A 27,108-nucleotide genomic window follows, 5' to 3' on the forward strand; every position below is an offset into this window, starting at 1 on the left:
CCCCTTGTTTTCTTGGCTCCCACCATCCCACATTTCGCACACCATGACAGTACAGTCTATTTAAATTGTTAGATCTGGTGTGCCTGCAATGCCCTTCAACTTGTTTGGTCCAGTACATACGCAAAGAAGTTCTAAGCTTGGGACTTTTTCAATTTGATATTTATTGAATACTGCTCAAAGCAGGAAGGTCAGAAAAGTGTACATACATGTTAATAATAGAGGTTTTAGGTCCCAAATCTAAGACATGATAATAAGAAATATTGCAAATAGTGTATGGCTCTGAAAATTTTAACCATCTGATGTTAATTTACATGCACTGATAACGTGCCATACAAGGGCCCCTGCATTTCCCCTACATCAAAATGTGACCACCACCACCTAGTCGAGCCCACCTCTCTCGTTTCAGAAGCTGAGTACCACAGCGAAAAAAACGGTACATACAGTGAACACTTTTGATAAAACAAATAAAAAAGAATATGAAATGAGAATTCATAACAAGGCAACATAAAGAAAAGAATTTGACTACAATGTTTGTGCAATCATACAATTTTATTCAGTTATAGTACAAAAAACTATCACAGCATATGCACGGAGTGAATGATGATGAGTAGGGAAAAGCATCTCCTCATCAGTGTGTCCAACTGTCTGTGTTTTCACCTGTTTGCTCGTCTGTTTATCCATTCGTGCTTTAAGCCGTCCGTCCATTCGTCCTTCCGTCCGTTCATTCGTGTTTTCGTCTGTCCGTCTGTGCATCCGTCCGTTCATTCGTGTTTTCGTCTGTCCGTCTGTGCATCCGTCCATCCATCCGTACCTGCTTTTGTCTGTTCATCCGTCCATACATCCGTACCTGCTTTTGTCTGTTCATCCGTTCGTGCTTCTGTCCGTCCATCCTTGCTTCTGTTCGTGAGTCCGTCCAATCATCTATCCGTACGTCTGTCCGTCTGTGCATCCGTCCATCCATCCTTGCTTCTGTTCGTGAGTCCGTCCAATCATCTATCCGTACGTCTGTCCGTCTGTGCATCCGTCCATCCATCCTTGCTTCTGTTCGTGAGTCCGTCCAATCATCTATCCGTACGTCTGTCCGTCTGTGCATCCGTCCATCCATCCGTACGTCTGTCCGTCTGTGCATCCGTCCATCCATCCGTACCTGCTTTTGTCTGTGCATCCGTCCATCCATCCGTACCTGCTTTTGTCTGTGCATCCGTCCATCCATCCGTACCTGCTTTTGTCTGTGCATCCGTCCATCCATCCGTACCTGCTTTTGTCTGTGCATCCGTCCATCCATCCGTACCTGCTTCTGTCCGTCCATCCTTGCTTCTGTTCGTGAGTCCGTCCAATCATCTATCCGTACGTCTGTCTGTCTGTCTGTCTGTCTGTCTGGCCATGCTTCCTTCCGTCCGTCCGTCTGTCCGTCCGTCCGTCCGTCCATCCTTGCTTCTGTTCGTGAGTCCGTCCAATCATCTATCCGTACGTCTGTCTGTCTGTCTGTCTGTCTGTCTGTCTGGCCATGCTTCCTTCCGTCCGTCCGTCCGTCCGTCTGTCTGTCTGTCTGTCTGTCTGTCTGTCTGTCTGTCTGTCTGTCCGTTCATCCATCTGTCTTTCTGTCTGTCTGTCCTTTTTTTCTGTCTGTCCGTTCATCCATCTGTCTGTCTGTCTGTCTCCTTTTTTTCTGTCTGTCCGTTCATCCATCTGTCTGTCTGTCTGTCTGTCCGTTCATCCATCTGTCTGTCTGTGTCTGTCTGTCTGTCTGTCTACCACTCACACTAGTGCCACCTACTGAGTGAGTCATACAACTAGGTGGTTACGAAACAGTCACGAAAGACGTATGGTATGGACTTACCCACGACTTTAGGAGCTTGGCCTCAAAAAAAACACTAACATGTGCTCATTCTACCAAATTACGATGGTCATGCATCATGGGGATGGTGTCACTTATCTGATTGATAGCAACGAAAGATATATATATATATATATATATATATATATATATATATATATATATATAAACTCAAGAAATAAAGTATTAGTCCAAAGCAGTTTAAATAATTCTAGTTTCTGCTTGTGTCTTCTGTGCTCGAGTGGTTCGATGTTGTAAATGTTCATGTTTGGTGGAGAAATCGAGTGTCGAAAATTTCTTAAATATAAATAGTATGACTCCCCTTCACTGCACTCTCTGAGCATTACTATTTTCAGTTCTCGTGCTCTTCTCAGACTGTACACCAAATGCCCAGGCTTCAGCTCTATCTCTCTATCATTCGCCCGTAGGTTCGATCCCAGCCTTGGCAGTCGCATTCCCACTGAGCCGTAATGCTAGAAACCAGTTTACTGTGCTATGCGATTGCACCTAAGCAACACCAGATGATCAATTTCCAGGGTCCTTCACTATATAAGGAGTCTCTCGTAATCATATATCATGGTTTTGGCACGTCGAAACCCAAGTACTATTATTCCTCTGCTACCACATCACCACTTTCTACACCATATACAACATTATATATATTTACACTGGAATGCCCAAGGCCTTTTTAAACCACCCTTGCATACACCAATGTCAATCGTATGTAAACACGTCCCATCATATGGCATACCTGTATGTAGTAGTATACGAGCAAGAGCGGTAGGACGGCGGTGAGGAAGAGCGGGGTTTGTAGAGTGATCAGCACGAACGCCACCACGGTGCGCATAAACTGCACGAGCAGCATGCGGGCATTGAATGGCAGCGTCACGTCCGCAGCATCAACGTCCTTTGAGAACCTACAAGAAGCGAGGTGAAAGCTTATGACGGAACTGAAGTAAAGCGAGAAGATTGTCAAGTAATACTGTCATTTGGCAGATATATTTGTCATTAGTCATATGTTTTGTCATTAGCCCTCAAGAAGAAGGCATAGAACAGCTGCATCTTACCGGTACTTACCTACGGAGCAGAAAACTGGGGGCTTACAAAAAGGTTTTAGCTTAAATTGAGGACGACTCAACAAGCGATGAAACGTAAACCGATTGGTACATCTTGAAGAGACAAGAAGAGAGCAAAATGGGTGAGGGAACAAACGAGAATAAAGGATAATATAGCTGACACCAAGGAGAATAAATGAACATGGGCCGGGCCGCAGCACGTAGACAGGATAACTGGTGGTCATTGAGGATAACTGACAGAATTCCAAGCTAAGGGAAACGCATGAGGGGAACACATAAAATTAGGTGGGTACATGAAATTAGGAAGTTTGCAGGTATGACATGGCAGCAGTAGCACAGCACCGGTTTGATTGGCCGATCACGAGAGAGGTATATTTCCTGCAGTGAACATACTCAGGCTGATGGTCCTTTTTATATACTACGCACGTGTATCTACATGAGCAGGCGTCGCCAATATAGGGAACCATACCGGTACCTAAGCGCCTAATCCTAGTAGCCCGGGCGTTCAGCCGTTCAGTGCCATGTTTAAAGGTCAGCCATGCCCTTTGTGCAATAACCAAACTGCACCCTTAAAGGATGTTGTCGCCATTGGCTCACCTGTTGAGTATGCGACCCATGGGCGTGGTGTCGAAGAAGGCCATGGGCGCACGCAGCACGCGATGCAGCATTCGTTCATGAACCACGCGGCTGCCCCGCAGCATGGCCAGGTTCAGCCACACACCACCGAACAGGATAAACACGGCTGCGATGAGGGGTAAAATGACATTGTATCGTGTGCAGCAAATGAACCGGTTGTTGTGAGTACTGCAATGAAGCTTCACTTAGGGCTATAGTTGGCACGTTGTTGCGATCGAATTCTCGCAGTGGCTGCATTTTCAATGGAACCGAAAGTGTGTGAGGCTCATGTACTTAGCTTTAGGTACACATTTAAAAATGCTATGTTGTCGAAATGTGCGGAGATTTTGGCTACGGCATCCCTCAAAATCATATGGTTCTGGGTCGATAACCAGCAGATAATATTATATAATCAAATTTGCAGTAGGGTTGCCTTGGGCTTATATATACATTAGCGTATGAAGGAAAATAAAGCAGCTGATGGCGTTTGGGAAATTTTCGAGGCTTGTTTAGGAAATATGGGTCATCGATGTGTGAGTGCACCATCGCTGGCTCTCCGCAACAGAGAATGCACATTCCTTGACATAAACCTGCGTATGGAATCGTTTAGCTAGGTGTGCCACCCGCAGGTTGCGTAGGCATATGAAGAGTAAAAGTTAGTGACGTTTAGAAGGGCATGTTTGAGTGACCTTTTGCGTGTTGCACAACCCTCTGTGCAGCTTGTGAGTTGGCATTTTCTCTTCGACTAAATGCTCATCTGAAAATATGCCCTACAACCTCTCCGTCATCTCACCACGACCGCTGTTTCTCACACTAATTTGGTAGATGCCAGTGTCTTTTTCCAATGTTTCGGCCAATGCACATTGTTTAATTTCAGCTTCTGATTGAAGGTGGCTAAAATATCTCAATTTCACATGCAGCTGATCATGGAACAATATCGTTCAACCAAACACAGACGCTTTCGTAACTAGCCTCTTGTTAGGTCACGGTTCGTGAGTGTGCTACTGTTGCCCGACTCTCAGGCCGCTCGTGTTTACCAAATATTTTGATATAAGTCGCTAAAATTTTGTTAGCTTGTTTGCGAATGCATAAAGATTACCCCACATAACACAGCTTGTGATTGACAGTTCAGTTTCATTGCCCCTTTAATGCTGTCGCAGTGCCGGCGTGGTTCGAGGGTTGTTCCCCTGCCACGCCAACCTCAACAGTACACATCCTGATGTTCGGTATAGATGTGCTACACTGTTCTGCAAAGTCACGTTTATGAACAACTGTGACCAATTTATTGGTAACTATTTGCCCTTCACAGCAGAATTGGAGCCTTTATAACTGCTCACATCAGTTCCTGTTAAGCATTTGCACGAAACACTGAGTGGTTGAACACTCACTCTCCACGGTTCCGTACATGGCGTACATTCCAAGCCTGTAGTTCCTTTGGGCGGGGTCCGTAGCCAGTTTGAGATCGAGGGCGTCGTTACTCCAGAGTCCGAGCCAGATGCTACCAGCTATATTGAATACGTGCGATATAATGAATGTCACAATAGAGAACAGCGTCATCCACATTCCCATGGCCTTCACGAAGTCCCAGTACACACGCCACTTCACCTGCGTCCAAGCCACAAAAAAGAGAACGTGAAAGATGGCTCATATGAAGTCTGCAAAAAAAAACAGGTTAGGTGGAGAAGAACTGCATGAACAAGTCCACAGGAAGTATAAAAATGACGAGTTTGATGACCAATATTCATGAAGAAAAATTTCCCCGACTGTAGGAATGCTTTAAGACGTTTAAAAGTTGACATTGCTAGTGTGGTAGCACATGCCGCCATTTCTACAGCATTACAGCAATGAAGAGGCTTCACAACGTTAACACAAGCCTATAAGAGCTGAAACACTTGGCATATTAAAACACGTAAAAAGGTACGTGAAGCGGCCATCCCCCATCCCCCAAAAGAAAGAAGAAAGGATGTTGGTTGGTGAGGATTTCCCACTACTTTTCTACTTTCATCCGGCTATTCTTTGTCCTAAACTTTGAATACTAGCCCGTTTCACAAAGTCAACATGTAGCTAATAAACCAGCACTTCACATCGATGTTTGTTTTTCACGTCCTTCTTCTGGACTGTTTGCGCAGTGTATTTCTCTTATGACATGTCCGCTTTCTCTTTGTTAAAACACCTAATACTAGTGAACACGCACTACATACTATGCAGAACGACGCTAATACTTGACCATTTTCATACTAACACAAAAAATTCCTCACGATTCCCTTCCCCGATGGGAACCGTGAGGAAACCCGAATGCATATCTTGCGCTGAACGAGGGTACCATTGCCATCAGAAATTCATCTTCACTGACTTCTGCCATCGCCTTGAGAGGCGCCCCACCAGTGGACAGTGACGGGAGAGTGGGGCGCCAGCGTTCTCGGCTCAGCATTAGCGTTTCACAGCGATGTCTCGAGCACACATTTCCAGATGTTCTTGAGAGACAGCCAATCAGGGAACAGTCGAGAGTGAGGCGCAAGCAGATGGGAGAGTGGGGCGCAGAAAGGAGAGAGAAGGAACAGCGAGAAAAGGAGCGGCGAAGCACTGCACCTACCCTCTCCTACACTCTCACACCACATGCTCCGGTTGCTAGGGGCGAGGATAGGGACGCTCGCCCGCAGCTGTTGCTATGGGAGAAAGAGTCAGAGTGGAGAGATCAACCTGCTGGTGCGCGGACACCGCCGAAATCAACGCCAGATGCAGACAACGCCGACTAAGAATTCCATTCGCATTTAAAAGAAAACAAAGCGTGAGTGATGCAACGAGATCACCAGGTGCGATAGAATCACACTTGAGTAGTGTCACGCTTACAGATCCCTCTTGCGCCATCTCTTCCTCGGTTAGTTTGGCCTTGGATGCCCTGTCCTCAAGTGGCTGCTTGCTTCGTGCCACGTTTGACACCATGCTGCTTCCAGCGCCACCAGGTGACTCGTGGCCGCTGCTCCGGTACGTCGACTTCCGGCGGCGTCGCATGCTGCCCGAAAGGTACGAGTCCTCAGGGGCGCTCGAATCGATGTCGCTCGTTTCGCTTCGTGCCGAGCGGTACCTGCACGACATGGTGTCATACACAAGCGGCAATCATGCATAAATGCCACATAGTGGCAACACTGTAATGATACTAATGATAATATGTTTAAATGGACAGGTTCAGCTATTACACAAAAACTCAGTGGCCCCTATGCATTCGGGATTTGAAGCCAAAAGCAATCTTCATTTTCTCCTCAGTAAAAGTACTCAGAGAGTTTTCTAAAACTAACTAGAGGACACTTTGGCACTGCGATCGCTCAGCGATCATGGGAATGATGGGTAGTGCATAAATTTGCCTAGTCTTCGTACTTGTGGGCCTCGAATCAAACTTGAGGCTTTGTTTATGGATGTGTTTTGGTTTAATTTTAAAGGAAAGAACAAACTATTTAGAGCTTCGTAACCCAATCATGAATGAGAAGCAAAAACATTAAAGCGGTGAAGCGTAATTGCTGATTATTGGCCGATTTTTGTTTCGTGCCAAAACAGCTTCAAGCCATGAAAAGCCAAACAGCACCTAAAGTAAGAAGACTAGGCAAATCATTGTACTACCCGTAATTCTCATGCTCGCTCAAGCACCATGCGTTGGAGTTTCCATAGACACTAGCGCTAGAACTCCCTCTAGTGTATTTGCTGGAAACTCTATGGATTTACTGACTCTCCCCCGCCCCCCCTCCAAATGGTTCCGCACTTGACGTAGTTCTGCATGGCCTCCACGATCAGAGGCATTCCAGGCCTCCTTTACCGTGAGCTGGTTTGAGGACGGCCTTTGTGATGGGCTCTCCTTTCGCCAACGCCGATTTCAATGACGCCATCCTGTGAAGTCCGATTGACATCGCGATTAAGTCACAAATTTGGGCGATCCGTGACGCGATTATGCCATCGTGGGCTGAAATCATCCCGAGATTAGTTTTTCTTGCATCTTTCGTGTTGGGGCCAACAGGGCCAATGGTAAATTTTCGTGTTATTCAAGAAATCTAAGGCTATTGTCAAATATTTTACGAGGAAATATGCCCAGGTGAAAATTTTCTGGTGGTTCCCTGCTGGGAGTTGCTGGTTTTGATGGAACCAGCAGTTAGGCTGCTGGTTTCTTGCTGGTTGTACTGGTTCCAGCAGTGTGCCTACTGGTTTTTGCTGGTTCCAGAAGGGTGCCTACTGGTTCTTTATTGGGACCAGCACGCTGCCTCCTAGCTTGCTGATGGTCCCAGCAAGCTACCTGCTAGTTTTTACTGGTTCCTGCAGTGTGCCAATTGGTTTTCTGCTGGATCCAGCAGGGTGCCTACTGGCTCTTTACTAGGACCAGTATACTGTCTACTGACCTGCTGGTGGTCTCAGCAAGTTGCCTGCTGGCTGTACTGGTACCAGCTACTCTTCAGTAGCATTAGTCTCGTATCTATTATTGGCGTGCGTTTTTTTTTCAAATTAATACTGAATAGTTAGCTACTTAATAATAAAAATGCTGCAGAATAAAAAGTTTTGTTATTTATTTATTTATAGGTAAAAGCATGAGAAATAGCAGCCTTATATAACGTATAAATTATTATGACGTCTTAGAGCCGTAATTTAGTACAACACATGTTGTGCTTGTCGTCACTTGTCTGTCTTTGTATTTGTATGTTCGGTGTGTTAGTTCCAATTTTCCTCTGGAATCTGTGCGACATGAGCATGTAATAGTTTATTTTTGGATAAGTTACATCTGTGGAAAATGTAACAAGTTAATATCAGCCTAATTAAGCTGTTCTTGATGCTATGCTATGCAGTGTCTTGATTTCGTGAGTGCAGATTGAGGCCCACCTTGTATCTCAGCGATCGATCTTTCATGCAGGTAAGTTGCATATTTATTTTAAATATAAGTAAACTGTGCATATCCCGAATGCTTCTTTATTAAGCTCACTGTCATCGTGCATTGGTGTTTGTGATGTTAATGAATTCGCATATGAATGCCGGTTGCTGTAAGTAAGCCATGATCCTTTGTCTCTATATAATGAAGTATTAACACACTGCTTGATTCTAGTTTGCTGAGTGGACTAATGAGGCTGTATAGATGTAAAAATTATTCGCTTAATATGTACGTCGTCATGTGCACTGCTTCCAGCAAATGGACGTTAAGTACCATTTTTAAAGATTGATATCTGCTGTTACGATCTGTATTGACAACATAATAGTTTTTGTCATAGATTGCCTGCATCACTTGGCTGCCCTTGACAATACAGACATCTGTGGTGCGGATCAAGGTTCCCGGTGAATTTTCATTCGGAACAATTTGAGCGAGAGCCAAAGCTGGCAGATTACCTTTTTCAAGTGTAAATACTAGATTTTTAATGAAATGTAGTAGATCAACGCTTGTGTGTAATGGATGTATTCAACGGACTTTGGAAAAGCAGCCCCTTTAGAACTATATTCTATTGAGGGGAACAAACTTAATCTGCTCATTGGTACCACTGTACCTCGTATTACTAACTCATATTACTAAGTATTACGAAAATGGAATGTGACGATTGTTCAGCTGTGAAGGGACTAACTTCCAGTTAGAAACAGGCCATATTTCAGCTGGTTCGAGCAACAATAAAGCTTGCAGCAGACAATATGCAGCTCGAATCAGGCTTATTGCCTGCTTTGTTGCTTGGAGGTGTGCTCCATGTCGGCGAGTTACAAGTTGGCCGACTGCCTGCAACACTGCGCTGGAACCACCAGCTACTGGTTCCATCAGCCATTGGTTCCATCAGCCACTGGTTCCATCAGCCACTGGTTCCATCAGCCACTGGTTCCATCACCTGCTGATTCTATTACCTACTGGGAATGTGCTAATAAACCAGCACTGCTTGAACCAATAGCCAACCAGCAGGAAATTTTCACCTGGGTGGCTACTCAATGCCACTGTAGGTGAGCGGGATGCCCCATTTAAGTTTAGCCAGGCTAAAGAAAGAAAGTGATGAAAAATCACAGGATATATCATTACTGCCCCCAGACGACATTTGTTCATCTATATGCTTGTGTCAACTATTTAAAAATACCCACATTTGTGAACCCTATGTTATGCATAAACGTGTTTCTTGCGCATATGTATAAAAAAACCTGTTTAAATCTCAGCATACCTTAAACATACTACTAAAGACAGGTGGTTGTCACAAGTCATAGGTGCACACATGAAAGGGGGGATTCAGCTGCTTATCGTATCCTAGTCATCAAGAGGGAATACATTGAAAAAGAGCCCTGAGCACGCTTATGGTGATAGTTATTTTGTCCTGCGGTAACACTTACACGAGACTGGGATTTTTATGAAATGCTTTGCGATCTCCTGCTTATAAGCAGACGACTTCACTAACCAGAAAGTGCAACTGAAACATAAAACAAGCTACAACTTGTCTAATGCTGGTTCAAATCTCCTACACTTATCTGCATGCACCTAAGCCTATTTTTAAAACCAACTGCCAGGGATGTCTGAAAGGTGTGCTTTGTTGCTGATACATGTAAGAATTGTTTAATATGCATAATAGAGCAGGGCCGTAGGGTTACACACTCTGGCAATAACGTCATATTGGTAGAAACTGACACTGCGAATGAAACACAAGTAGTAGGTAGCCAACTCTCATTTAGACCTCGGAATGTCCATTGGATGGCAGTACTTGTATATGATGAATATATGATGAAAAGATGTGAGATGGTAGTATTTGGAGTGTTCACTAGATGGACAGACGCATAGACAGACAGACAAGAAGATGGATGGATGCACAAACGTATAGATGGATGGATGAACGCAGAGTCTTGACTCCTCACGTTTTCAAATGCATTTGTTTTACTTCAAGGTGTTTCCTAACAAAGAAACAGATGTGCATACTACATCTAGAACATTGTAAGTTCTTCAAAACTTTGAGTTCATGCCATGCTATATTGCTTCTTGCTAGTGGTAGAAGCACATTTTTGTCTCTTCTAGCAGGGCCGACACACAAGTCAGCAGTTTCAAAAAAGAAATAATGCAATAGATATAAACAACTTTGTTCTGGGTTCACTATTCTTTGCACAAGGTCAGTCCAAGAAGTGACATCTGGAGTTCGATCTACAAAACTGCTTGTAAGCACTCCTTGCTTATTAGTCAGAGGCCTCCACAGGTGATGTTTGCTCCTAATCACTACTGGGAAGCTTTTAACGAATATCTTACGTGAATGAGCAGTAAACTTTACCAAATTCAGCATCACTGCGGCTTCTCCAACATTCATTTTTTTGGGTGAAACATAGACCCCCCGACTAAATCGGAATTTAGAATGCATTCTTGTTCCTTCCATAGGTTGTCTGAGTTGTGTGTTTTGACGCCTGTCCTGAAGCAGGGCCTTAGGCTGAAACATTACTTTTTTTTCGGTGAGGGTGTTAACTAGGCTTCATGTATGTGCATGCATTTTTGTACGTATACTTGCAATTCTCATGGGCAACTCAAAATTTTCAACAATTGTTATCTCCCAACCCACCGAATCCTGTCTTTGGCTACATTAATATGTACAAGTTAGAGCCCTAATACAGCGAAATACAGTTACTGCAGAATATATAGCCATCATAGCTGACATGAAAATGCTTTTAATTCAATCGAAGGCACTGCACAAAGAGGGCATCAACGAACCATATAGAAACGTACTGGAAGAAATCTACATTGGCTCCACAGTCACCATAGTCCTCTATAAAGAGAGTAACACGATCTCAATAAAAAAGGGTGTAAGGCAGGGAGACACTATTTCCCCAGTGCTATTGTTCACAGGAACTTTTCAGGGCCATATTCTGGGAGGAATTAGAAATACGAGTTCATTCAAAGTATTTTCGTAAGATTTAATTCGCTGATGACTGTATGCAATGCAACCTCCGAGCAACTGGGGTCCACTGCACCACTCCTTCAGAGTGAAATCTCGAACTGAGCACCGAAGCCCACCAGAAAGTGGATATATGCCTCAACACAGCTTACCGCACAAGCTCGGGTGAAGGCAAGGTCGCGTGCGATGCGATGGCGCTGAAGAGCTCCACGTCTTCCTCCGAGAGGCCTTCCTCATTCTGCTCGATCTCCTTGATAAACTGCGTCAGGAACTCTGAGAAGGCGCCACCCCGAGACAACAGCTCCTGGAAGCTTCCGCAGTCCGAAACGCGTCCATCCCGCATGACCACCACAGTGTCCACTTCGGGCAACACCGAGAGTCGATGAGTGACCAGCACGCGAGTCTGCTCAAAGGACAGGCGAATTTGGCGTGAACAAAAAAAAGGAGTTGAGAAAATAAAAAATGAAACAATAAGAGCTGACTGTTTTGTATGCTTCATTGAAACTTCAGTGAGGTGGAGTATTTTGAGGAATAATTATCAACTTCTACATAGCATCTCCTATCTCACCGTCATATGCGAGTAGTTTTACGATTTACAGGTCTAGTGTTGGGCTCTAAATGCTAACCTTTGAAAGAACAAAAAAAAACGAAAAAGAAATTCTTGGATTTCACGTGTTGAAACCACAATTTGTACATCAGGCTCACCCTTTCTGAGTACTCCCTATACCTTCGACAACCTGATATTCTTTAATATGCTTTGGAATCTCAGCACACCAGTGCATAGCTGATTAGGGAGTAGGACGGGGGTACAGCTAGCATCGATGGATGGGAAGTGGTGTCGGGGGGGTCTCACTGCATTGCAAATGACGTTTTAAAATTTTCAAGTTTGCTTCTGGTGGCCTTATTTCAACCTTACACTAGAACAAAATTCAGCATCTAAATGAGGTTGCTATGGCATTCGATACAGGCAAGATGAGTTACTATCCGAGCTATTCTCCTCACCATGCTATTCCGCAAATGACGCCTCTGCATGGTGGGCGCTTTCGCAGACCACCCCTCAGCTCTCACATACACATTACTCGGGAACGGTCACCGTAACTGGGAATAGGACCAACACCCTTAATTTTTAGATGAGATTCACGCTGAACTAGCTATATAGTGTTCATGAAAAATGAGTGTATAGTGCTCAAGGAAAAACAAAACAAGAAAAACAGCAATAGCAACAACTCGCAACAGTTACAACGGGCTCTCTATGTCTATCGTTATACCTTCTGCTTTCATTACCATTGCATCACTCTTCCGTCATTGTGAAGATAATCTAAAAAGAAAAGTAACAAAAGATGGGTTGACAAGCTCGCCCCGACTAGCCTAGTACAGAAGTGTAATTGAGGTGTTATCAGTGACTATCCCCTATACCAGCATCGAAACACTGCTTCTTACATACAGGCAGATTATATGACGGGCACTCTCACCTTGTCCCGTAGCATGCCCTTGGGGCCGATGACCTTGTCGAAGATGTGCTTGCCTACATGCGAGTCGACGGCGCTCAATGGATCGTCGAGTAGGTAGACGTCCCGGCCACTGTACGCTGCTCTGGCGATGCTAATGCGCTGCTTCTGGCCACCACTCACGTTGATGCCCTGTCAGTGAAAATGAGAAGAGGTAATTACCGAAGGCGAGCATTTATATTTTCTGCCTTTTCAGCACCAACCAAAGGTCTTCTGTATATGCAGAACTTGGCTGGGTAACGAAGTTGGCAAGTTTCTAAATCATTATTGCATATGCAAGAACGGTGGTTTAAAATTTTTGATTGTAGAGGAGGTTTTTAGAATGTTTTAATACTTCGCTATTTCATAACCACCTGGGAGCCACCAGTAGTTATGAGCCGCGGTTCTTGAAGGGACTGTCTACCACTCTTCATGGCTTTTCAGTTTTGTGCCACAATAAAAAGCATGCCATCTTACGTGTCCAATCTTGTAACAAAAAAGAAAAGTGGAAACCGAAAGCCTTGCTTTTTTTGTCAGATGCAATACTAATGAAAACTAACAGTCTTCTTTCGGGAGACTTGATGCCTCCAAGTAGTATGCAAGAGATTGTTGGTCCACTGGCAGTTCTTATAAGATGGCATGCTATGTGACGACACCAAGTTGTAAAAGAGTGCTCCACACTCACTATCATGATTACTGGTGGCACTGACTGACGCTCCAAATTCTAAATGCACATATATACCTCACAAAGTGGAGGGGCGGTGGCCTCCGTGGTAGCTTGGTAAGTACAGCATCGAACACATTATTCGAAGGCCTCAGGTCTGGTCCCTGTCAGAGGCAAGTTATCTTCTATTTCCCAGCCCACTTTTATTTCTTCATATTTACATTGCGATTTAACATCTCCTATACTTTCCTTGACATCATTGTCTATTAGTTGAGAGAAATATGAATACACAATCACTAAAACAATCACTAAGGTTTAACGTCCCAAGACCGCGAAATGATTATCAGTTATGCCCTGGTAGAGAAATTTGAAAATTTCGACTACCACCCGGGGCTTTTAACGTGTACCAAAATGTAAAACATGCACTGCAATTTAAGTACACGGGCCTCAAGCATCTTTGCCTTCATCAAAAATGTCACTACAACCGGGCTATCATCCCCGACCTTCAGCTCGAGCACAATAACCCCCCGGCTACTGCGTTGGGCGAATACACGATAGCCATAAGAGAAGAAGCTGGGAATACGACACGAAATGTAGGTGACGGGTGTGTACATACTCAGGGATTTTTTCAAACTGTACACACCATACACGGAGCTCATGCTGTACTCCCCTTCCATTTTTCAGTAAATCTGTCGACTTCAAAATAGTGATGAAGAACACCAGCACATCGACCTCCTGTGACGTAGCAGTTGACACGTCTTTAATACGCATTGTAGACATGGTGAACTGAAGACATCGGAGGCACATAACATTCTAAAAATGTGTCCCCACAAGTGTTGGTAATTAACACCACGTGACAGGAGCATAGGCATATTTTTTCTTGGGGGGGGGGGGGATTTTCATAACATGGTCATTTCTTGCGCTGTATGCCATGGTGAAACAAACTTTGAAGGGGGCACAGGCCCAAGTTCCACCCCCTGGCTACGCCACTGCCACGTGAGGATGATGATGTGCAAATGATGAAGTGCCTAGCGAATGACCGCCATATCACCAGTTAAGGTGCTCTACAGAACCATCAGGAATGTTAGTCCTTAACCACTCGCACAACACTTACTGTCATGTGTACATTACTTTAAGAAGTACAGTGCCAGTCACTAGGCCTGGGTACAGAACTTACCTTCTCGCCAACCTCAGTGCTGTCACCCGCGGGCAGCACTGCCAGGTCTGGAGCTAAGGCGCATGCCTCGACCACCTGATCGTAGCGGTCCTTGTCGTACTTGTGGCCGAAGAGGATGTTGTTCCTGACGCTCTCATTTTGGATCCACGCCTGCTGAGGCGAGTAGGCTAGAGAGCCCTGCAAGTGTAGAACAAGCACCATCGTGCGCTTACCTTGGACAATACTTCCCTCTTCTACCAGGAACAAATAAAAGGTTTGTTCAGTCCACCATTGTCTACTCCATACGCAAAGTGAAAAAATACTAGCGAGAGAATCCCATGCTTTAAATACTGCAATGAATCATCTGGCCTAGTATTTGTCAAAACATTTTTGCACTAGGATTAGTATTTGGTATAGGTTTTCCCCAATACTAGTGTTGGTTAGGTTAGGTTAATTTGGTTTTTTATGGCGCAAAAGCAGCTAAGGCTATGCTGCGCCAGACACAAGACTTTCAGGAATGGACGCTAAAAAGATGAGATTTTAAAGCTTATTTAACAGGTTACTTTCTTTCAGAAAGTTTAGCAAGTCAGGCAGAGGTACTAGAGGGTCATCTCCTAGGAACAAAGCAGGGTGTAAAGGTACGTGTTGTTTGTATAGCTTGCTGAAATGTTTTTGTCTCTGTGTTTCAATGGTAGGACATGTGATTAGGATGTGCATAAGTGTTAACGCTTCTTGGCATTTTTCACACGTTGGTTGTTCTTCCTTTGCGAGTAAGAAGTTGTGTGTCAAGTGTGTGTGTCCAATGCGAAGTCGGCATAATACAACTTCAATAAACCGTTGCTGGTGACGGCAGGTCTTCCATTCCCCGAGTGTGGGTTTCACCAGGTGGAGCTTATTGTTCGTGCAGGTGTCCCATTGCTTTTGCCATTTTGCTAGTAGGGCCAGGCGAATTGTTCTCTGGATATCTTTAAGGGGAATTTTTACTTTTGTTACTGTTTTATGGGCTGCCTGGGAAGCATACTTATCTGCTTTTTCGTTTCCAGGTATCCCAACATGACTTGGGACCCAGCAGAAACGGATGCAGGTTGCCTGGCTGTTTAAGTATACCATGTTTAGAATGTCGCCTACTATAGGCTCACATTCGGATTTTATATGTAGTGCTTTTAGTGTGCTTAGTGAGTCGGTGTATATGATTGCTTTCTTGTATTTTTCAGCGATGATTTTCCGAACTGCTTCACTCAAGGCATAAGCTTCAGCTGAAAAAATGGAAAAACTACGAGGTACTTTCGCAGATATTGCGCTTTTCGTCGTCACAATCCCAACACCCACGTGGTCCTCCGTTTTTGAGCCATCTGTGTAAAATTCTTCGTAATCCCTATAATCGTGCTGAAGTGTATAAAATTCTTGGATTATGTGTTCTGGTGGGGTGCTTTTTTTGTTGAAACGGCTAAGTGAAAATTCGCATAGCTGTGACAGGTCAAACCATGGCGGCAGTCTTGGTGGTTTAATAGCGACATCTAGTGATTCAACAGGGATGGTATAAAAGCGGCAGTATTCCTCGAAACGTAGGACAAGTGGTTTGATTAGGTTCGGTTTGTTGAGATAGTGTGAGCGCGAGTCACATTTTGCGGCAATTTCATAGCAGATGTGTTCAGGTGACGACCTTATTCTTAAAACATATGACAAGGTTAGTAATGCTCTTCGATCACATAGAGGGGGCTCATTGCATTCTACGTATAGACTTTGCACAGGTGATGTTCTGTAAGCACCACTTGACAGACGGAGACCGAGGTTGTGTATAGGGTCAAGACGGCGGATGTATGAGTTTCGCGCCGAGCCGTAGACTATGCATCCGTAGTCTAAAATGCTGCGTACAAGGGATCGGTAAATACGTATAAGGCAGAATCGATCGGAACCCCAGTGTTTATGGGAGAGTACTTTGAGCACATTGAGTGCTCTGTTTGCCTTAGTTTTCAGTGCATTTATGTGTGGCAGAAAGTTTAGTTTTCGGTCGAATGTGATTCCTAGAAATTTGTGTTCTTGTTTTACCGGCATGTTGATGTTGTATAGTTTGAGCGCGGGTTCAGGGAACAGTCCTCTCTTTTGTGTAAAGAGAACAGCTGTGGTTTTTTGGGCTGAAAAGCGGAAACCATTTTGGTCGGCCCATTTTGTAAGCCAATTTATTGTAATTTGGAGTTGCCTTTCGCAGGATGATAGGCTGGAGGCTCGGCATGCAATTTGTAGATCATCAACATAGATGGAGTGCATGACTGTACGGGGTATAGCCCTGTTGATGGAGTTAATTTTTACTATAAACAGGGTGGTGCTCAAAACGCAGCCCTGTGGTACACCATTTTCTTGGACAAATGTTCGTGACAGTACCGTACCCAAACGTACTTGAAAAGTTCTATTCGATAAAAAATCGTGTAAGCAGTTCAGCATTCTTCCGCGAATCCCTAAGTTAGCTAGATCTCTCAGAATTCCGTATCTCCAAGTTGTGTCATATGCTTTCTCTAGGTCAAAGAAGACCGAGAGACAGAACTGTTTGTGTAGAAATGCTTGTCGTATTTCTTGTTCCAGCCTAACAATGTGATCAGTGGTAGAACAGCCCTTTTTGTATCCGCACTGGTGTGCGTCTATTAGGTGCTCCGATTCCAGAGTGAAGGTAAGTCTAATATTTATGATGCTTTCGTAAGTTTTTGCAAGGCAACTTGTTAATGCAATGGGCCTGTAGCTACTTGGGGTTGTTGGGGGTTTACCAGGTTTTAGGAATGGTATGACTATGGCTTTTTTCCAATCTTCAGGCATTATGCCAGAGTCCCATATTTTGTTGAAGAATTGGAGAAGTGCCCGTGCGGATGCTTGGGATAGGTGTGCCAACATTGCGTAGTGTATTTGGTCAGACCCTGTTGCCGTTTTTTTACCGGCAGAGAGTACCCTGTTCAATTCGTGCAGTGTAAGCGGAAGGTTATAACTTTCACTTGAGGTACTGCTAGTAGGCAATCTTTGTCTTTCTGCATTTTCTTTATATTTCAGGAATGTATTGGTGTAATTTGCTGAGCATGATACCTTATAAAAGTGTTCTCCTAATAGGTTGGCCTGGTCTTCTAGTGTTGATTGTGTGTCTGTACTTGTGAGCAGTGGTATTGTGTAGGAGGAGTACTCTCCTTTGAACTTCCTCACCTGGTCCCAGATGTGTTTAGATGTGACTGAACTGTTAATTGATATGTATTTTTGCCATGAATCCTTTTCTGCCTGTCTTCGAATAAATCGGGCTCTGGCTTTTGCCTGTTTGAAGTTGATGTGGTTGGTGTACGTGGGGTATCTTCGTAGAATTCCCCAGGCCTTATTTTGTAGTTTTTTGGCATCAGTACACTCGTTTGTCCACCAAGGGTTGAATTTCTTGCGTACGATGCCGGATGATTGCGGTATTGCTTTTTCTGCTGCTAAGATTAACACTTTGACGAACTCTTCGTTTAGTTCCTCAACAGAAAGCTCCGATGAGAAAACTTCATCGAGCTTAGCGTTTTCTGTGAAAACTGGCCAGTTCGCGAGCTGTAGTTTCCACCGGCGTGGCCTGCTTGTTAGAGTTGGGTAAGATGGTATGAGTTTTATGATGCCGGGTTGATGATCACTACCATAAGACGTGTTGAGGACGTCCCATTTAAAATCATTAAAAATACACGATGAACACATGGCGAGATCTAAGCAACTAAAAGTGCGCGAGGTTGGTGAAAAGTAGGTAAAAGCACCGGAATTAAGAAGGCAGATGTCATTTGATAAAATGAAATCTTCCACGGCTTGCCCTCTTGCGTCAGTTTTGTCGCTACCCCAAAGGGTTGAATGAGCATTGAAATCCCCAACTAAGATAAATGGTTTTGGCAACTGTTCCACTAGATTTTCTAAGTTTTTGGTGGTGAAAAGGGTGTGAGGTGGGATATACAGTGAGCAGATGGTGATGGTCTTGTATGATAGGATGGTGACGGCTACGGCCTCGAAAGATGTGTTTATTTGGACATCTCGCGTAGGAGTGCTGCCCTGCACCACTATGGCTACTCCTCCTGAAAGACGGTTGCAATGTTCGCGGTCCTTTCGGGCAACTTTGAAGCCTTTTAGGAAGTGCCTGTGTTTTGTACCAAGATTTGTCTCTTGGAGGCAAAAAGCTACTGGTGAGAATTTGTTAATGATGTCCTTTATGTCACCTAAGTTATGAATTAAGCCTCTACAGTTCCAATGTACGATAAAAGCCATGGCAGAATAAAATTAAGTAAATATACTTCTGGGGATTGATTGGTATAAAAGATGATAGGTGACAATATTAAGAAATAGAAATAGAAAGAAATACGATAACCATTACGGTTATCGCTTACTTATTGTGGTTACAGGGAGTTTGTCCTTGTCCTGTTTGGTACGCTCGAGAGAGCGCTTGTCCTTTGGTGTCGAAGACACCGGAGTTTTGTGGTCAATCTCCATTGCCTTGTCTGAGGCGCTGGAAGATCGAGAGTGAGGCGCTGAGAAACGAATCTCAGGCCTTGGCACTCTATTGAGTTTAGGGCCCAGGGAGACCGGAGTCTACGGGCTCTTTGATGTGCATGGAGCAGCTGGCGCTGCTTCTTTTACGGGGGCGGTTTGAGTCACCATAGAACCACTGGGTGTGGTAGCGGTCGACTCCTGAGGCCTTTGTGACGCTGCCCCCGACTGCGTCACATCGGCGTAACTTCTGTGGAAAAGGTATGATAGCCGTGTTCGCGCTTCGCTGAATGATATTTTTTCTTTGACGGTCAGAGCGATCACTTCTTTTTCTTTTTTCCAACATGGGCATGACCGGGAATACCCTGGGTGTTCCCCGTCACAGTTAACACAGTGGGGTGAGGATGAGCAGTTTTCTGATTTGTGGTCGTTTGCGCTGCATTTTGCGCATGTTTCTTTGCCTCTGCAAGAGTGCGAGGCGTGTCCGAATCTCTGACATTTGAAACAGCGTCTGGGGTTGGGAATGTAGGGTCTGACATTTATTTTTAAGTACCCAGCCTTGAGAGAGGTGGGCATTTCACATGTTCCAAAGGTTAGTATTACGTGTTTGGTGGGTACTTCCTGATTATTGCGACGAATTACAATTCTTTGGACTTTGATGACGTTTTGGTCTTGGAAACCTTCGAGGAGCTCTTCGTCACTAAGGCCCAAGAAGTCTTCCTCAGAGATTACTCCCCTGCTGGTGTTTAGAGAGCGATGGACCGAAACGGTGACAGCTGTTTCTCCAATGCTGGTTAGTTGGGACAGCTTAGGCACTTGGTCTTTTTCGGTTAGCTCCAAAAGGAGGTCACCGCTTGACATTTTGGATGCTTTGTATGTGGGTCCTATTTTTTTCTTTTAGGCACTTGGCCACCAAAAATGGGGATAATTTTCTTAGAGGTGTGCTGTCACTGTGGATAATGTGGTACTTCGCAAAAGTAAATTTAGTTTCTTTCGAAACGTGATAACTTGCTTCGGTGCGGCCTCTCTTGCGAGACCGATCAAGGTCGGCGGATGCTTGTAAAGCCATACAAGTATGAATGTGTTCGGTAACAGCGGCGACCACCCACCACGGAGCCCAACAAGGGGACGCGGTTGGACTTGTTGAAACAAGCCCTCCCGACGCCAGCCGTACGCTGTCACTATAACCCAATGTAATTATCCAAGGTGGGATACCTACACAAGGTTAACCCTTGCTGCCATGAATATCGGAAGTAAACGGAAGAGAGTAGAAGACAGGACAGATAAATAGTAAGAGATAAAGACGGAGGTGTAGGGAGAGAGAGATAGGAAAAGGCGACTGCCGATTTCCCCTGGGTGGGTCAGCCCAGGGGTGCCGTCTACGTGAAGCCGGGGCCAAAGGGGTGTGTTGCCTCTGCCAGGGGGCCTTAAAGGTCCAATCACCCAGCGTCGGCTCAACCCCCAGGATCCCCTTTTCCCCGGACACGGCAAAGCCACGCACGGCTAGGCGTGGGAGGGAGTCAAAACTCCCCCGTTAGCTCGGGTTCGTGGTGTCGCTACACACCAAACGCCTACTTGCGCAGGCGCCCCTGCGGGCAATACTAGTGTTGGGGACGATGCATGTAACGCACGAGTACCTCTTGTCTAGGCCTTCATCAATACCTACTTTTAAGCGCGTTCTGAAACGCTTGCATATATTTTCAGTAGGTTGTACTTACTCAGCCGCATGCTTGTTTCCTACCCTGCGTACTAGACGGTAAGTGCCCCTCAAACTATTCTAACACATTTTACCTGTCTTTCTCGTAACATACACTTCTTGTAGAATAAAATTTCTATTTACAATCCACCTTCAATACGGCCTGCCACGAACGAAGTGCAAAAACCAAGTGTGTAGTAGACAGCAAAGGGGCGTAGGTGGAGCCTATGCTCTTTTGCCATTTTTCTTAACCACAAATGACAGCTTATAGTATTGTTCAAGCTTTCATAGGATGTGCGAGATTTCCAGTGCTTTGTCCACCCACCTTTCACAAATGCACATCATGGTTACAGACGGAAACTGCGTTGGAAAAAAAGTCCACCCATCTGCTCGAAGTGAATGATGACAAGTGGGTGAAGCTGGGTGTTAAAGTCCATAATGTTTATGTTGAAGTTACCGACTAGTGTAAGAAATTTATGCTAGTCTGTGTTTAATTTAGGCCCTCTATATTCATGAATGTTGCTAAACTCTTTTTGTGTTTCTCACATTCATGCAACTACCCGTGATGGACACTGCGAACGTGGACAGACAAGCCTCGACCTTAAAGTGCTTTACCGCTGAAAAATTCCCCGCATATCCACGGAGTGAGTGATGATAAGTGGGGCAAAGCGTCTGTCAGTTCATCTGCGCTTCCGTCTGTTAATTCGTTCTTGCTTTTCTTCGTGCATTCATCCATTCATGCATCCGTCATGAGTCTGTCCAGCCGTTTGTCCGTCAGTCTGTCCAGCCGTTTGTCCGTCAGTCTGTTCATTCGTTCTTGCTTTTGTTCGTGCATTCATCCATTCATGCATCAGTCATGAGTCTGTCCGTCAGTCCAGCCGTCCGTCCGTCCTTCAGTCCGTCCAGCCGTCCGTCCGTCCTTCAGTCCGTCCAGCCGTCCGTCCGTCCAGCCGTCCGTCCGTCCAGCCGTCCGTCCGTCCGATTTATACGAGCCCGATTTATACGTCCGTCTGTCCGTCCGTCCGTCCAGCCGTCTGTCCAGCCGTCTGTCCGTCCGTCTGTCCGTCCGTCCGTCTGTCTGTCTGTCTGTCTGTCTGTCTGTCTACCCGTGCATTCATCCGTGCATCCATTCATCTGTGCGTCCGTCCGCCTGTCCGTGCATACATTTGCACGTCTGCCAGTGCATCTATCCGTGCGTCTGTCCATCCACCCGTGCGTCCATCTATCTTCTAGTCTCTCTGTCCGTCTATGGATCTGTCTGTCTAGTGAACTCTTCAAGTACCGCCATCTTGCATATTTTTATCATACATTCATCGTATAGAAGTACCGTCATCCAGCAGACATTCCGAGGACCAAAGACGAGACAGATACCTACTACTACTACTGCTACTACTACTACTACTACATACATCGGGGACCCGTCAGTCCGTCCGTCAGTCCGTCCGTCCGTCCGTCAGTCCGTCCGTCCGTCCGTCCGTCCGTCCGTCCGTCCGTCCGTCAGTCCGTCCGTCAGTCCGTCCGTCCGTCCGTCCGTCCGTCCGTCCGTCCGTCAGTCCGTCAGTCCGTCCGTCCGTCCGTCCGTCCGTCCGTCCGTCCGTCCGTCCGTCCGTCCGTCCGTCCGTCTGTCTGTCTACCCGTGCATTCATCCGTGCATCCATTCATCTGTGCGTCCGTCCGCCTGTCCGTGCATACATTTGCACGTCTGCCAGTGCATCTATCCGTGCGTCTGTCCATCCACCCGTGCGTCCATCTATCTTCTAGTCTCTCTGTCCGTCTATGGATCTGTCTGTCTAGTGAACTCTTCAAGTACCGCCATCTTGCATATTTTTATCATACATTCATCGTATAGAAGTACCGTCATCCAGCAGACATTCCGAGGACCAAAGACGAGACAGATACCTACTACTACTACTACTACTACTACTACTGCTACTACTACTACTACTACATACATCGGGGACCCACGACCCATGGCTTAAAAGGCTTCACCCCTAAAACCTGGGTAGCTACTCACTATTGGTGATAAGATTGTAACACAGTGAAGTTGGTGGCCTCCCCTTTTTCTGTCCCTTCCTTGTCACTTTTTCCATCTATATCGCTCGCCCTCACATCGCTTTCCACGCTCCTTGCTATACTATAAAACACATGGCTATGTTATACACCTTCTCTCGCTTTCTCTTGCCTTCTGTCTGTTTCTCCATTGCTTTGTTTCTCTTTTTATCTTTTTGTCATTCTCTTGCCCACTGCGAGATAGTCATATGGTTCCCACGTCTACCCACTCTGTCAGCGAGCCAGGATAGCCACGTGGCTACGACCTTCTCGTTCGGACCGTGGGTACTCAAATTCGAGTCCTATCTCACCAAGAATATCAATGCCTTTTTATTTCTTCACTTCTCTTTTCCTCTACCCCTCCTTTTTTTTGCTTTAGTATGTTGCTAGGTGACACACTCGGTGAAGCCAGGCACAGCTGCAAGAAGTGGCCGTTAGGCAACGCGAGTTTTTGAGTTAACTTAAGCTCGAGTATGTGATGTGTGCAACATAACTTATAGCTTTAATAAGAACCACCGATTTTGTACACCCATCGCTTTTTTAGAGTTCTTCTTTGTAATTTCTGAAAAATTAAAGTGTTTCGAAGGAAGAAAGGAAGGAACAATAAGGCAAGAAAAGGCAGGGATGCTAACCACTCTAAGAGTGACTGGTATGCTACACTACACCTGTGAAAGGGGTGGGGGAGTTTTAAAGATGGAGATAGAGAGGAAAAACACCCACATAAAGTCGCACTTCACAGTCACTACAGCACCGTAAGTGTATAATCTCTGATGCTAGTCTGTTGCCTTCAGGAAGTTGAGCAACGCCTTCATCGCCTTGGCCTGCGATGTCCTCTCAGGTAGACATTCCAAAATTGTTTCTGCCGTCATAGGTCTGTGATTTATGCCAGCTAGAGCAGCTGCTAGAGATGTTCTTTCTGCATTCTAGCGAGGACAGTCGCAGAAGGGAACATTAGAGCACAAGGCAAAGGAAAGTGCCAATAAATACTTATGTAATAATTGTTGGGGCCTTACGTACCGATATCACAATATGATTATGAGAGACGCCGTAATAAAGGCTCCTGTAATTTCGACTACTTGGGGTTCTCTAACGTGCACTCATGTCTACTAAGCACGTGGGCTTGTGGCATTTTACCTTCATAGGAATGCATGCACGGAGGCCAGCATTTGGCCCCTTGATCTTAAGGTCAGCAGATGGCTGCTGCTACTAAAACTGCAGGCAGAATTGCAGTGTATGTGCAGTTTTTGCATTATAATTATGGGGAACATTTCTCCACAATAACCACGACAAAAGCAGTGCTTACGCTGACAGTTACGGATCCCTTGAGCTTGATCATGTCGCCGAGGAAGGCTGACAGCAGGGACGATTTGCCCGATCCAACCGAGCCCACAATGGCGACGAGTGAACCCTTGGGCACGCTGACTGTTATGTCATTGAGCATTGCTGGGCTATCTCGAGACCAGGTGAACGAGGCATCTTCTACTTTCACCGCCTCGTCTGCAGGAATGTGGGAAACAGTAAAGGTGTTAGAATCACAACGGCAATGCGTCTAGACTTCACAGTATACTGCAGTATTCCTACATTAATTTATTAAAGTAAAATCCTTAGTTGCCTCATCAAATGCCTATATTGACCTAAGTCACCATTCTCTGGCCAGAGGGAGCTGCACTGCTCCCATTGGCCCGTCCCAAGTTCACTGATAGTGGCTGTTGGGGGCACCCAGAAAAAAAGACACATGCAAGCGTATCTCATCTCATTCCACCACAAACCACTTGACATAGTCTTATTATTGCTTTGTTTATCCGCTAAGCTGCACGTTCTGGCGCTTCATTAGCTCTAGAAAACTCAACTGCATGGTGCCCCTTGGCGTCAGCACGAGTTATGCAACAAATTGCCACAGTATGATGTCCCTATGTGACGTCATCACAGTGATGTCAGAGGTGACCACAGCTTAAGACTTCATAATGACGTCAGATAAAGTATCATCAAATGCTGATGTCACCACTTGACTTCATCACTTAGTCAAAGAGGGGGGGGGATGGTCGATCACAGAGGTAATGCAAAGCAATATGAAATGCAGAAATGTTGCCAACGCCTCCGATCTTGGAGGCTGTGTAAAATCCCGTTAAGTGCGGGAATCTTTTGGTTCGTGCCGGAACAGAATCAACACACCATATAAGAAAAAAAGTTTACTTTTTCTTTTGAGTTGCTTTAGCCGAATACATAAGCTACTTTCGTTTTTACTATTCCAGTTGCTCCTTGAGGCAATTTCTTTTGGAAACATTGTATAAAATATCCCAGCCTATCTTTTATTGCAAATACTTTCAGTGATGACATTTTACTTTTCCTGTCAAGTTTATTCGACCAGACTAAAGCCGGTAAATTGTGGAAACGACCAATGCATAGTGTTTTGCTACAGAATCTGTTACAAAAGTTGCCCAGAATGATTAAACAGTAGACAGATGCGAAATACGATGATAGACGAATGCAAGACCTGTTTTGTTGTCTTGTGCACCAAAGTTAATCATTCGACCATAGCTGCTTGCCCCACTTGTGTTGCCTACAAGTTTCAGGTTCGGTCTTTACTTGAAAGCAGGAAGAGGGGGATCGGTATATCGACTCGGGAGCTAAAAGAGTGGATTGATTTTGATTTCTGGTCGTCATAGGCAAATACGTCAGGTACCCTTGTGAGCTTTCTTTCTTAATCCCCAATGCCTCCTTTCTTATACGGGAAGACTTACTCAGATTGCGGAAGCGAGTTATACAAAATATGTATGCACGATTCTTATGAATTCATGCTCCCCACAGATGTGTGAATACGACAATAATGTTTGCGGCTTAACTTCTCAAAATCATAGTATGATTACGAGAGACACCGCAATGAAGGGTTTGAGAAATTTCAACCACCTAGGGTTTTTAAACGTGTACCTAAATCTAAGCACACGGTTCGTGAGGATTGCTTGGTGGACTAGTTGGTAATGCACCATGGAAGCGCACAAATAGGCTGCAGCACACAAATAGTCTTGCGTACCCTTCAGGCGTACCAGTTCATTTGTCCGCTGTAGTCTTTAACAAGTACACTGGCCTCAAGCATTTTCACTTTCATCGAAAATTGGATTCAATGGAGGTGAAATGGGCCGGAATTCGATACCCTGACCTGTGGATCAGCATTCAAGCAGCATAACTACCAGAGCAGCATAGCGAGTCGTGAATACATGAGGGAACAGAAGGGTTTTGTATGAAAAAATACCTACAATGTGAAGATATTTTATTTTTATAGTATGAAAATTTCGTCATTCTATATTCGTTCTTTGTATCTCTGTCCCTAACAGTGGCCATGAGATTACCAACATGAGATTCATGTGCAATTTTAAGTGACTGTAACTAGCTGTATATGTACATAAGTTGCATTGTGACAAAACAATTTATTTGCGACGCCCTGTAATGATACTCAGTAAAAGAACACTGATTTAGCGACATTTTAATTTTCTTTGAAGAGGTACATCTGATATCAAATATTCTGCCTCTGTTCACTTTCTAACGCATTGTATCGCGAAGCCTCACCACAGCATTCAAGAGTGTTACGTTTCAAGAGTGTTGAAAGGAAATGTTGCATTTTTAAATAATTTCGTGTTATGTAGACTACTGTGACTGAATGTGATGACAAAGGCTAACCAACGCTCCTGCTCTGTCATATTGTGTAGCCATTCATTCCTAATATATTAAGATCCAACAATTAATTTCGAGATGTTTTTCTATCATCGTGGTACCTGAAATTTTCTATTTATGCCAAATTCCCCTTCATAGCATCTCCAGTCATAAACAACAATGCTTCAATCTATGATGACCTCAAAAACAAAATGTCTTGGTAGAATATGGGCATCTTGCACACCATACAAGTAAAATATTTAGCCCAATTTAAGAGAAAATATATTTGCAAGTACAAAATACATAATACACTTACGACTCCTACAACATACAGAACTGTTCACAAAACACTTACAAAGTAACAAGTAACAAGTTGTCACAATAATCAATCGCGTTTGAAGAAGAATAAGACAAAACCTTGATTAGCATCAGTCTGCACAGCCATTGGATCCAAGTCGTCCGAGCGAAGATAGCTGTTGATACGGTCACGGGACACCAAGAACTGTACAAAAAACAAGAGCTACTTTAAACGCCAGTACATCTGGGACAAA

General features: G+C 44.8%; 1 protein-coding gene across 6 annotated transcripts in view; it reads right to left on the reverse strand.

The window, feature by feature from the left end:
* LOC119165345 (multidrug resistance-associated protein 1) overlaps nt 1-27,108 on the reverse strand; it is a 120,749-nt gene that overhangs the window by 16,417 nt on the left and 77,224 nt on the right. For all 6 annotated transcript variants that reach the window (XM_075871564.1, XM_075871562.1, XM_075871561.1 and 3 more), the window contains 9 exons: nt 26,975-27,059; nt 24,213-24,406; nt 14,716-14,892; nt 12,860-13,027; nt 11,540-11,790; nt 6,379-6,613; nt 4,917-5,133; nt 3,511-3,655; nt 2,589-2,754 (listed from right to left, as the gene is read on the reverse strand). In XM_075871564.1, the coding sequence (XP_075727679.1) occupies nt 2,589-2,754; nt 3,511-3,655; nt 4,917-5,133; nt 6,379-6,613; nt 11,540-11,790; nt 12,860-13,027; nt 14,716-14,892; nt 24,213-24,406; nt 26,975-27,059 (1,638 nt within the window). The remainder of the gene's footprint in view (nt 1-2,588; nt 2,755-3,510; nt 3,656-4,916; nt 5,134-6,378; nt 6,614-11,539; nt 11,791-12,859; nt 13,028-14,715; nt 14,893-24,212; nt 24,407-26,974; nt 27,060-27,108) is intronic.

This window comes from Rhipicephalus microplus, chromosome 8 (genome assembly GCF_043290135.1).
Source record: "Rhipicephalus microplus isolate Deutch F79 chromosome 8, USDA_Rmic, whole genome shotgun sequence".
In the NCBI taxonomy this organism is placed as follows: Eukaryota; Metazoa; Arthropoda; class Arachnida; order Ixodida; family Ixodidae; genus Rhipicephalus; species Rhipicephalus microplus.